At 50.3% G+C, this 12,707-nt stretch overlaps 1 protein-coding gene across 1 annotated transcript in view; it reads right to left on the bottom strand.

Annotated features, from left to right (window-relative positions):
- Positions 1–12,707, bottom strand: part of GRID1 (glutamate ionotropic receptor delta type subunit 1) — a 706,314-nt gene that overhangs the window by 473,555 nt on the left and 220,052 nt on the right. The window contains exon 4 of the mRNA XM_011355348.2: positions 2,891–3,096. Coding sequence (XP_011353650.1) covers positions 2,891–3,096 — 206 coding nt within the window. The remainder of the gene's footprint in view (positions 1–2,890; positions 3,097–12,707) is intronic.

Here is a 12,707-nt window from a genome sequence, read left to right on the forward strand (position 1 = left end):
CACACACACACACAATGAATAGATGTGCCAAGATGTTAGAAGAAGCAGCAGCTCCCAACACAGCACATGGACAGCCTGGTGGATCTTGGACAGCCAAATCCATGTCATGCAGAATTTGTCCTAATGACAGTGTAAGTGCCAGGCTTCCCAATAATTCACATATAAAAGATTCAAGCAAAGCCGTCTTCCTCCTTCACTCCCATCAGCCAAGCTTTGTATGTGGGGAAGGGGAGCAGTTACAGCTGGGAAGACCTCATTACCCATCTTTCCTACAGTCATCCTTGCCAGCCCTGATCAGGCACAACAGTGACATGTCATCAGTAGCAGTGGGGTGGTGAGGCATCTACTGCTCCATAACAGTGTTATAAGTTTCATAAAATTCAGGGCATGTCCTAGCAGTTGGTCACCCTTGGGAATATCATCTTTCCTTATCACAACAAAGAAGAGGATGGATCAGTCTACTCAAGAAACCCAAACACTGCCTCCAGGCAGTGAACAAAGGTTTCTTGCTGGGATGGCATCCCCAGGTCTCTCCTCTAGGAAACCTGCCAGGCTAGCCAGCCATACAGGTCATACGGATCATGTTCACCTCCAGGGTCTAGATTCCCTCCCTTACCATGCACAGCGGATGCACTAAAATTCTTTCAGCATAAGCACCCTAAAAACCTCTGCCAGGCCCTGGAATCATACCTCCCTCATGAAGCCAACATGGCCATGTTTTACCCACTACAGTAACAGCAATCTCTTGTATTTTCCGTGGTCATCCCAGCAACATGGCATAGAGAGCTCTGGAGTGGCTCAAATCTGGACTTGAATCCTCTCCATTCCCCTGGTAGCTACTTTCGTAACCTTAATCAAGTTCTTTAGCTCCTTCAGCGTCGGTTGCCTCATCTGTAAAGTAGGAGGATTAGAAGACACACGCAAAGGGCCAGGCCTGTGGCGGGCACCTCGGAAATGATGACATCCCCCCTCCAGATGGCTAGTGCATGGGACCAGAGACCAAGACTCTGACTTGCTGACGCTGAAAGCAAGGAAGTCCAGGTGCTGTCTTTCCCCACAGTCTGACCGCCACACCCAGGGGCCTGTAGCTCTTGCCTGAGAGGCCACTCCAGGAGCATCCCCAATTCTGCAGCACCCAGCAAAGCAAAGGCTTTGCAAACACGGTCTAAGAGAAGAAGAAGGAAATAGGCCAAAGCCAAGTGAGCATATCCAACACTGCAGGAGTTTGTATAATTAATCTCTTGGAAATAATATCTTTAGGCCATTCTTGGTTATGTGTTAAATCCTTGCAGGGCCTAGGAATGGAGGAAGAGCTGAATTCTCTGGAAGGGATATGATGAATGTGTACAGTGAAAAGAGAATGGATGCTTCTTGTGAAGCTACGTGCCAAATGCTTTATCATATCTGTCATCTCCTTCATCCCTACTTGACAGATGAAGAAACCGAGGTTATGAAGGTGAAGCAAATTACCCAAGGCCACACAATAATAAGTAGGGGACTTGACCCCAAATCTGTGTAACTCTGAAACCAATATTCTTCCCACTCTAAGCTTAACAGCATAGCAGGGGGAAGGAGGAAAGGAAACAAGGAAAGGAGGCAAAGGATTGGTGAGAAAAGAAAGGGAGAAGGCTGGCGGCAGAATTAGCAGACACCATCACCGGAGCCGACTCCAGCTGGGGAATTTAACAAGGAGAAAAGCTTTCCAATGAGCAGACACTGCTGGGAACATTCTGAGAAAGCCTGGACATATTAGTGCTGCTAATCCTGGGCTGCCCATGACAGGCCTGAATCCCTTCATACAGAAAAACGTGTTCCGGTGAAATTGCCGAGTGCCAACAGGACATCACAGCCTGGCTGACCACCAGTGTGATCTGGGGCCTGATTAGCCAAGAGCGTCAGGGCTGCCGGCCAATTGCACCAAATTAAGCATTCCAAATTTGAAGTTCTCCAGCAGTGGGCTTCATGCTGATTCCTGATGCATGAGGTAGCATTTTGAGTAATAATTAATTAGAGGGGAAAGCGGAATAAGCAAGCAAAGTACATCAAATGGAATTAGTATAATTCTGCCTTTCACTTCATTTTACTTTCAATCAGAGAGGGCCAACAAGGTGACAGATTAGAGAGGAAACCGCAGGAACATTCGGCAGTCCCGTGCCCCCTTCAGTCTGCTCCTGCTCCCATGCACACCACACCCCCAGCATGTCTCCCACCCTCTGAAACCAACCCAGCCTAGAGAGAAACCCGCCAATCTCATTACCACTCTGCCATTAGACCACCAGGCCTGGCGCCAACCAGCCAGCTCATAGAGTATTCCTAGTTGTCTGTTCTGAAACTAATGGATTCTTTGTTAAGCGGGTAGGCTCTGTGTTCATTAGAAGGTCCTAACCCCTAATACGTGTTTTTTAAAAGAATTACTGATAAGCCCATGCACCAAAAACTAAGCACATGCACCACGTATCATTTGGTGATATACAACTGACACCCCCTCCAGGTGCTAACAAATCTCAAGGCAAAGCTGCCCACCTCTGCAGAGAGCTGGAAGTTTATTTTAGCCCTACAGGCTTACACTTGTCAACAAAGAGAAGAAAATTAAAAGGGAAAAAAAAAAAATGCCTGAGTTTTGCCTCAGAAATCCCTGACAGTGACTTGCACACAAACTTCCCATTAACAGCCCCCAGCCTCTGATCAAGTCTCGGGTCACCTGCTGGAGACCAGTCAGAAGCCAAGTTGTGCTCGATGTCCCCCTTCCTGCATGCTGGGACCCCAGCACCAAGGGGTCTCCATTCCATGTCAGCCATGCACAATGAGTGGACTGTGCCTGCTACCCACCTGAGCCACCCATGTGGAGTTCTGGGTAGCCACGCCTGTGGCCCCAGGCCCCGCCACTTACCTCATTGATGAAAGAGTGAGCCCCCTGAGGGCTAAGCAGCAGAATGGCACGGCGCAGCGTGTCCCGGTAGCGGTTCAGCTCCTCTGTCTTCATTGTGGTGAAGAGGCTGGTGAACACGTGGCTGATATTCTTGTCCACCTTTTGTAAAGACACGTCAAGGCCCAGCCGTGAGGCCTGGTCCAGAAAGCTTTGGAGCCCACGGATATCTGAGCAGTGGGAGAAGAGGGAGAGGAGAGAACTGTCTTAAGTGGACAGGGACCATGGAGGGTCTAATTCCAATGCTTCCCACCCAGTGCGGGCCACCACCAGAAGTGAGGGCTCAAGTCTACCTCAGCGGCCTACTGAATGAAGGTTGGAAAACACCGATTTAGTCCCCACACCCCTCACCAGCACCCAGCCCCAGGGTGTCTCCCACTGTGGGGAGCACTTTCTGTCATCGAACAGGTCCTGTGGACAGAAAGTGTTCTTCGCAATGAGCTCCCTTTCTCTCCCTATTGCTTTCACTCATTAGGAGTAAAAGTTCTGGCAGTTCTGTCCTCACAGTTGTATGTGCTGGTGGTCCCTGGCCCTGGCCCCAGTTCCCGCCACCTCCCTCTGTTCCCCATGGCTGAGGCTCCTTCAGTGGCGATCTAAAGCCACTGACTGTCCTGACCGGTACAGGCCCAGCTTCAATCCCTGCCCCAGTCCTGTGACTAAATCCTCACACCCCAGCCCTGAGGCTTGGGACCCTGTCTTGTTCCCAGGACCTGATTTTCCTAGTTGAAACACTCCTCCCCCACTCTCTTTCCAGCTAGGTGACTTTCACCTCAAGTCCAACCAGAACTTCACATCCTGACTAGTTCAGGGACGAGCAGATGGTCCAAGATGGTCCACTGAGTGCCCTCCCGGTACTTTGGTGCAGCACCTGGGAGAGAGACCTGTTCTTTCACTCTGTTGCCAAGAAGACAGAATGTGAGCCCAGAGCAGGACAGGAATAGGGAAAGCTGGAATAAATTACCAGGGGACAGGTGTCCAGAAAAAGCCTGGAGTCTCACCATATCACATATTAGTGCAAACCTACTCTTGTGAGGGCCAAGGGTACTAAATATATTTTTTTAACCAGAGCCCAAATCTTCTCTCAACAGCAGTCTTCCATAAGCCACCTGGCTTCTCCAAAGAGAGACCTGCCCAAGAGTGGAGCCAACACAGAGGGAAGCAAGTCCGGCTTGAGACCTGGTCCTGATGATGTCATTTAAGCCTCTGGGTCCATCTATGTCTGAATCCTGTTTCTCCTGGATCTCTTAGTTCCATGAGCCAAACAATACCCTTTCTTACTAAGCCATGTTGAGCTGGATTTCTGTCCCTTGCAACCCAAAGTCACAACTCATAAGCGATTTTTTCAAAGCCTGGGATGTTTTCTTCATCTAGCCTATACCTGCATTCTAGCTCCCAAACACAAGACCCACACTAGAGCCACTTATTCTAAGGCAGGGGTCCCCAAGCCCAAGGCCATGCACCAATACCGGTCCATGGCCAGTTAGGAACCAGGCCACACAGCAGGAGGTGAGTGGCAGGCAAGCAAGCAAAGCTTCATCTGTATTTGCAGCCGCTCCCCAGCTCTAGCTCCACAACCTCAGCTCCACCTCAGATCATCAGGCATTAGAGTCTCATAGGAGCACCGGTCCCTGGTGCCAAAAAGGTTGAGGACCACTGCTCTAAAGGACACTCTGGGCCTGCCCAGATCTCACAAACTGCACTCTCCTGATACCTGGTATGCCCAGGGGCTGCCACAGGCACACCGTGACCCAAGAATCAAATTCAAAGTAAACGGTGTTAATTTAACCATATTTTTTTCCCAATTAGTTCCTCTCTAAAACTTTCATTTCATGCTCATTCCACAAACTTGCAGTGTTCCACATGTGCCAAGCAGTGTACAAGATGCTTCAGTGGTCTTCAGGCTGCCTGTCTTATCAAAGGACAGGCTCATCAGTAAGTCTAGTTCCAGATGGACGTGATGAGAGTGGTCATGGAAAATAAAATATAGTGTCAGAGAGGAGAGTGGAGTGCCGTGGCAGTTATAATTGGGGTGCTGGGGGCTATGCATAGGATCCCTATTCTCCACCAGGGGGCAATGCCCTAGAATAGGGTCTGAGCACCTGCCATGGACCCCCACACTTAGAATTTAGTATCGTTCCTTAAATAGTTGGGCAAATCATCTATCCACTCTGTGCCTCATTTTGATCATCAGTAAACTGGGGATGAGAGTCACCAACTACCATTTACCTAGGACTGTGAGGAACCACAGTTCTTGAAGTACCACCTGCTTTTGTCTTAGGGGCTTGCACCTGGGAAGAACAGAGAGCCAATATCCTTATGGTCCATGAGTAAGGCACGGCAGTGCCCAAATGAGAGCCCACATAGAGATAAAAAATACATGATTGATATTCAAGCCAGTGGCACCTGTGTTCCAGTCTAGCCATGATCTTAGCCAGCTGTGTCCTTTGGAAGCCTGGCCCCTGAACCACAGACATGTGCCCAGAGCTGCTTGCCTGGCCTCTTGCTTGCGAGACCTTGGTGTTGCTCTGCACATGAGTCAAACAGAAAAGAAGGTGCCAGGTAGCAGGATGGGCCCTCTACTCTCAAAACTGCTAAGTGAGGAAAGGTGACCGACAGAGGACCACACAGTGCCTTACTCCTGTCCCAGTACCAGGGGCTCCTGACACACAGGTCCCAGGCTGTCAATACCCCTAAGATCCCCAGAGAGGTCATGCAGTCTCAACCAGCCTGCTCCGGCCCCTGTAGACCTGTAGCCCCAAAGCCTCTCAAAAGAAAAGTTCGAAGAGGTTCTTCAGAGCTTCCTCACCAATCAGAGATGCCAGGCAAGGCAAACATGCAGAGATGACTCAAGGAGAAGTACAACAGGGAGAGGGGACCCCCAACTAGAACTCAGGGTTGGTGTCAATCCCAACCCCTCCCTCTCTTGAGCACATCACAACCCACACCTGCCAATTACACACTTGAACATCACAGCACTGAGTAGACATCAATGCCCAAACCAGCTTCTATGCTGGGCATGCAACAGCTTTCCACCTGTGTCCATGACGGTTTCACCCTCAATCTAGACTGTCCAATACAGCAGCCACTAGCCACATGGGGCTATTTAAATTTAAACTTAAATTCACTAAAATTAAATAAAATCACATACTCAGTTCCTCAGTCACACTAGCCACATTTCAAGTACTCAATAGCCACATCTGGCTGGTGGCTACCATATTGGACAGCAAAGATATAGATCATATGTGATGGATCATCACAGAAACTTCTATTGCCTGAGAAACCATCTTTTAACTAGAATGGTGTAAATGATGTTCCCAAATATGGGAAATTTGCTGCATTCAGGCCTCTGGTGATGGCCTCCCTATTCCCAGGCCTCTGGATCTGTCACTCTGAAGACCCTTCTAGCTCCCACTGTGGGTTTGGTCATTTGGCTGCTTTGTCCCATGACACAGTTATAACTTGGCATAAGCAAAGGTTTAAATAAATGTTTAAGCATTTTTGTTTCTGCCTTTGGACCCTGCCACCACCATGAGAACACTCCTAGACTAGCCTGCTGGAGGGATGTAGACATACCTTAAGAAGAATCAGGTCAGCTCCAAGGCAGCCACTCTTAACCACATGCCAGCCTAATTCAGATGCACAAGTAAGTTTAGAATAAAACTGCCCAGTTGATCTAGAGTCATAAAAAATAATGAATGACTGTTGTTCTAAGCCACTAAGCTTGGGAATGGTTTGTTTCTCAGCAATAACTAACTGATAGACCAAGTTCATCAGCTGCATTATACATTTCCATGCCACTGCCCACATAGGATTGCTTGGGTGGCTTCTGAAGCCCTGTTCTTCACCTAGACACCAATGATCCTCACTTCCAAGGCCTAGGTCTGATCCAGATCTGAGCACAAGCACTGTCCGTGTGCTCAGATGGTGAGAACGACCTAAGACATCCCATCTATCAGCTCCTACTCTTCTTCCAGTGCCTTCCAAGGCCATTTCAAGTCTTTAAAGTGACAGAGACTGGCCATGCCTGAATAGCTGTGCTTTTTGCACATTCACATGAGCACATGCTCAGGAAGGGTTCTGGCATGGCTCTGAGTGCATGCCTGTGGGTCCACGAGTCTGGTGGGGTTCCAAGGGTTTCACGCATCACAACAGCATGGCCAGTCCTCTCAGCCCGGGGGAGAATTCCCTTCAGTCCCTTCCCTGACGCCCCTGCCTAAAATCATCTCAACTCAAAGGACCATTTCACTTCCTCATGGCATTAGGAGGTGCTGGAAAGGGGGGAGGTGTGACAACTGTCTCAGAACTCACTAGTACACACAAGGGCATGCACACACATAGAATACAAGCAAGCTCTCAGAGCTCCTCACTGCTGCATTTCTACCTTCTTTTCAGGCATCCCCTGACAGAGCCATCAGGGAGAGTTTAAGCTCCCTGTCAGCGGCTGGACCCTCAATCCTTAGAAAAAGTGATGCAGGCTGAAGGCAGCACTCCTGAGGGACCACAGCCCCTGGCTACAACCACCTGCTCCCACCTGGCTGAAAAGGTCAGCTATCAGCCTCTGAAGTTCTTATTCTGCTGCACTTGGGGAAGGATGGGGTCAGAATAACAGTTGAGAGCACAAGCTAACTTTGTGGCCCTCCTGGCCATTCCCCAGCAATGGGGCCAAGGAAACCAGCTTCTCGACAAAAAGTCCTTTTCTCCTGATAAGAGACCAGGTTTGCACTTCCACCCCTACCCCATGCCCCAAAGAAAGCCAGCTGTTCGATGCAGCCTCCCAGGAAGAGAGAACTCTCCAAGAAGTTAGTTTAGGGACAGAGCTAGGGCTGCTCCCACAGGCAGCAGAGTGAGCATCCCAGTGACCCCTTTGGCTGCCACGAAGTGCTGGACCTTGGCCCAGGCCCTCCACTGTATAGACTGGCCGGCCCAGTCCACCACACTGGTACAGCTCTCCAAACAGACCCACCTCCACTGGAGAGGGAGCCGATGGGTTCACATCGGGCCTCACATCAGCCCCATCCCACGAAGGGCAAGAGAATGGAAAGGGTGCATGGTGTTCCAAGGCAGTGAAGAGAGACATGAACCATGAAAAAGGGCATCAGCCACCCACAGGAACATGGAGAGGCATCCTGCTCCCCAGGAAGGGAGGCAGCTCAGGGAACACAGGCAAGTTCATCCCTAAGAGGACTCTGATGTGACAGCACTCCAAGACGGGCCTCAGCTTCCTTGGCCCACCCTTTGGGCACTCAAGGGACCCTATCACTAGAAGTCTTTGCAATACCCGAACCTGAACCGAGTTTTCCTGTCAAAGCTCATTCTCTCCTCCTTTCCTCCAATATTCACTGAAAGCTTCCTCTGTGTTGGCCCTCTCCTCAGTACTGGGAAACAAGAGCGAATGAGCCCACGATGTTCCTGCTGTCACGGAACTTATATTCCAGGGGCTGGAGAATAGACCGGAACAAATAAAGAACATGCTAAATAGATAATTTCCAACAGCGATAAGAGCTCTGAAGAAAATAGATGTTGGGCTGGAGGAAACTGCGGAGGTGGGGTGGGAAAGGCTCCCGCAAGGACCATCAGTGAGAAGGAGCCAGCTGTGGAAACCTCTCAGGGAAGAACACTCTAGACAAGAGAAACAGCACATAGAGGGTTCCGGAATGAGGCACCTGCGATGCCAAATAAAAAAGGGCCTTGCTTACCCCATGACGGGGACCAGGAACAGGAAGACTGAGGGGGGTTGAACTGTGGAGCTGTCATGAAAGGAAGCTGGGATAGGTGGACATCAGGGGGCACCCACCAGCAGTGGAGAAGGGGAAGACATAGGTCCCAAGTGCCCAAACTCTGGGCCTCTTTTGCCCTGTCCCTCCTTCCCTCCACAGACCACCTTTCTAATGCTGGGGCCATGTACCCTCTGGCACTTCCCGGCCCTCACCTCTCTGCCCACTGCCACCCACACCACACTGCTCTAAAGCTCTCACTAAAGTCGCCACCTAATGGGGCATTCTCCTCTCTCTTTGTCTTTCAGGTCTCCTGAGAACCCAGCCTGTGACCACCATCCCTGAAGCTCTCTCCTCCCTGGGCTGCCAGACACTATGTGCTCCCTCTACTCCCACCTATTTCCCAATCCCTCCCCTCATGCACTCCTGGCCATACTCCCAGCTAATCCCAGGCTTCCCTCTGGCATCACCCAATCTGTCAGGCTCAGAGAACAGCAACACCAGTCATCTAGGCTGGCCAAGGGCTCTCAACTTCTCCTCCTAAACATCCCTCAAGTCAATCTTCATGACTCCTTGCCAGGTTCAGGCACCATCAACTTCTCCCTAGACTTCTGCACCAGCCTCCTACATCAGCCTCCTCACCCCGGGGTCCGCCCCTCCCATGCATTCCACCAGGGTGTTTTCTAAGTTCCTATCTGCTCATATGTACAGCCCTCCTTTAAAACCTTTCATGAAGAACACAAGTTTATTTTAAAGTTGCCAAGAAATTCATATCCTCAAAAGTATCAATCAATCAATCACAAACAAGCCTTCTAGAGACTCTATTATTGTACATAAATAAACTCCGTACATCATCTTATCCTGGTACATAAGAGAATCTCTGATTCCAACAGCTTTTTCTGTTTTTGTTTTTGTGTCACCACCACCTACTCCTACCACTACCACAAACCATGTCCCCAAGCTCCAGAAAAAGAAAGAAGAAAGTGTGCCTTTCTCTGGACAATAGGATTGCTTGGGTGGCTTCTGAAGCCCTGTTCTTCACCTAGACACCAATGATCCTCACTTCCAAGGCCTAGGTCTGATCCAGATCTGAGCACAAGCACTGTCCGTGTGCTCAGATGGTGAGAACGACCTAAGACATCCCATCTATCAGCTCCTACTCTTCTTCCAGTGCCTTCCAAGGCCATTTCAAGTCTTTAAAGTGACAGAGACTGGCCATGCCTGAATAGCTGTGCTTTTTGCACATTCACATGAGCACATGCTCAGGAAGGGTTCTGGCATGGCTCTGAGTGCATGCCTGTGGGTCCACGAGTCTGGTGGGGTTCCAAGGGTTTCACGCATCACAACAGCATGGCCAGTCCTCTCAGCCCGGGGGAGAATTCCCTTCAGTCCCTTCCCTGACGCCCCTGCCTAAAATCATCTCAACTCAAAGGACCATTTCACTTCCTCATGGCATTAGGAGGTGCTGGAAAGCGGGGAGGTGTGACAACTGTCTCAGAACTCACTAGTACACACAAGGGCATGCACACACATAGAATACAAGCAAGCTCTCAGAGCTCCTCACTGCTGCATTTCTACCTTCTTTTCAGGCATCCCCTGACAGAGCCATCAGGGAGAGTTTAAGCTCCCTGTCAGCAGCTGGACCCTCAAACCTAGAAAAAGTGATGCAGGCTGAAGGCAGCACTCCTGAGGGACCACAGCCCCTGGCTACAACCACCTGCTCCCACCTGGCTGAAAAGGTCAGCTATCAGCCTCTGAAGTTCTTATTCTGCTGCACTTGGGGAAGGATGGGGTCAGAATAACAGTTGAGAGCACAAGCTAACTTTGTGGCCCTCCTGGCCATTCCCCAGCAATGGGGCCAAGGAAACCAGCTTCTCGACAAAAAGTCCTTTTCTCCTGATAAGAGACCAGGTTTGCACTTCCACCCCTACCCCATGCCCCAAAGAAAGCCAGCTGTTCGATGCAGCCTCCCAGGAAGAGAGAACTCTCCAAGAAGTTAGTTTAGGGACAGAGCTAGGGCTGCTCCCACAGGCAGCAGAGTGAGCATCCCAGTGACCCCTTTGGCTGCCACGAAGTGCTGGACCTTGGCCCAGGCCCTCCACTGTATAGACTGGCCGGCCCAGTCCACCACACTGGTACAGCTCTCCAAACAGACCCACCTCCACTGGAGAGGGAGCCGATGGGTTCACATCGGGCCTCACATCAGCCCCATCCCACGAAGGGCAAGAGAATGGAAAGGGTGCATGGTGTTCCAAGGCAGTGAAGAGAGACATGAACCATGAAAAAGGGCATCAGCCACCCACAGGAACATGGAGAGGCATCCTGCTCCCCAGGAAGGGAGGCAGCTCAGGGAACACAGGCAAGTTCATCCCTAAGAGGACTCTGATGTGACAGCACTCCAAGACGGGCCTCAGCTTCCTTGGCCCACCCTTTGGGCACTCAAGGGACCCTATCACTAGAAGTCTTTGCAATACCCGAACCTGAACCGAGTTTTCCTGTCAAAGCTCATTCTCTCCTCCTTTCCTCCAATATTCACTGAAAGCTTCCTCTGTGTTGGCCCTCTCCTCAGTACTGGGAAACAAGAGCGAATGAGCCCACGATGTTCCTGCTGTCACGGAACTTATATTCCAGGGGCTGGAGAATAGACCGGAACAAATAAAGAACATGCTAAATAGATAATTTCCAACAGCGATAAGAGCTCTGAAGAAAATAGATGTTGGGCTGGAGGAAACTGCGGAGGTGGGGTGGGAAAGGCTCCCGCAAGGACCATCAGTGAGAAGGAGCCAGCTGTGGAAACCTCTCAGGGAAGAACACTCTAGACAAGAGAAACAGCACATAGAGGGTTCCGGAATGAGGCACCTGCGATGCCAAATAAAAAAGGGCCTTGCTTACCCCATGACGGGGACCAGGAACAGGAAGACTGAGGGGGGTTGAACTGTGGAGCTGTCATGAAAGGAAGCTGGGATAGGTGGACATCAGGGGGCACCCACCAGCAGTGGAGAAGGGGAAGACATAGGTCCCAAGTGCCCAAACTCTGGGCCTCTTTTGCCCTGTCCCTCCTTCCCTCCACAGACCACCTTTCTAATGCTGGGGCCATGTACCCTCTGGCACTTCCCGGCCCTCACCTCTCTGCCCACTGCCACCCACACCACACTGCTCTAAAGCTCTTACTAAAGTCACCACCTAATGGGGCATTCTCCTCTCTCTTTGTCTTTCAGGTCTCCTGAGAACCCAGCCTGTGACCACCATCCCTGAAGCTCTCTCTTCCCTGGGCTGCCAGACACTATGTGCTCCCTCTACTCTCACCTATTTCCCAATCCCTCCCCTCATGCACTCCTGGCCATACTCCCAGCTAATCCCAGGCTTCCCTCTGGCATCACCCAATCTGTCAGGCTCAGAGAACAGCAACACCAGTCATCTAGGCTGGCCAAGGGCTCTCAACTTCTCCTCCTAAACATCCCTCAAGTCAATCTTCATGACTCCTTGCCAGGTTCAGGCACCATCAACTTCTCCCTAGACTTCTGCACCAGCCTCCTACATCAGCCTCCTCACCCCGGGGTCCGCTCCTCCCATGCATTCCACCAGGGTGTTTTCTAAGTTCCTATCTGCTCATATGTACAGCCCTCCTTTAAAACCTTTCATGAAGAACACAAGTTTATTTTAAAGTTGCCAAGAAATTCATATCCTCAAAAGTATCAATCAATCAATCACAAACAAGCCTTCTAGAGACTCTATTATTGTACATAAATAAACTCCGTACATCATCTTATCCTGGTACATAAGAGAATCTCTGATTCCAACAGCTTTTTCTGTTTTTGTTTTTGTGTCACCACCACCTACTCCTACCACTACCACAAACCATGTCCCCAAGCTCCAGAAAAAGAAAGAAGAAAGTGTGCCTTTCTCTGGACATCCTCCTTCTCTCTCTCTCTCTCTCTCTCTCTCTCTCTCTCTCTCTCTCTCTCTCTCTCTCCCCGTCTCTCTCTCACTGCACACACTCATACTCTCACATGGATGCTCCTAATTGAAATTTACAGAGTCCTATCTCTCCATCAAGACCCAATTGA

The sequence above is a fragment of the Pteropus vampyrus genome, unplaced genomic scaffold (assembly GCF_000151845.1).
Source record: "Pteropus vampyrus isolate Shadow unplaced genomic scaffold, Pvam_2.0 Scaffold20, whole genome shotgun sequence".
NCBI lineage: Eukaryota > Metazoa > Chordata > Mammalia > Chiroptera > Pteropodidae > Pteropus > Pteropus vampyrus.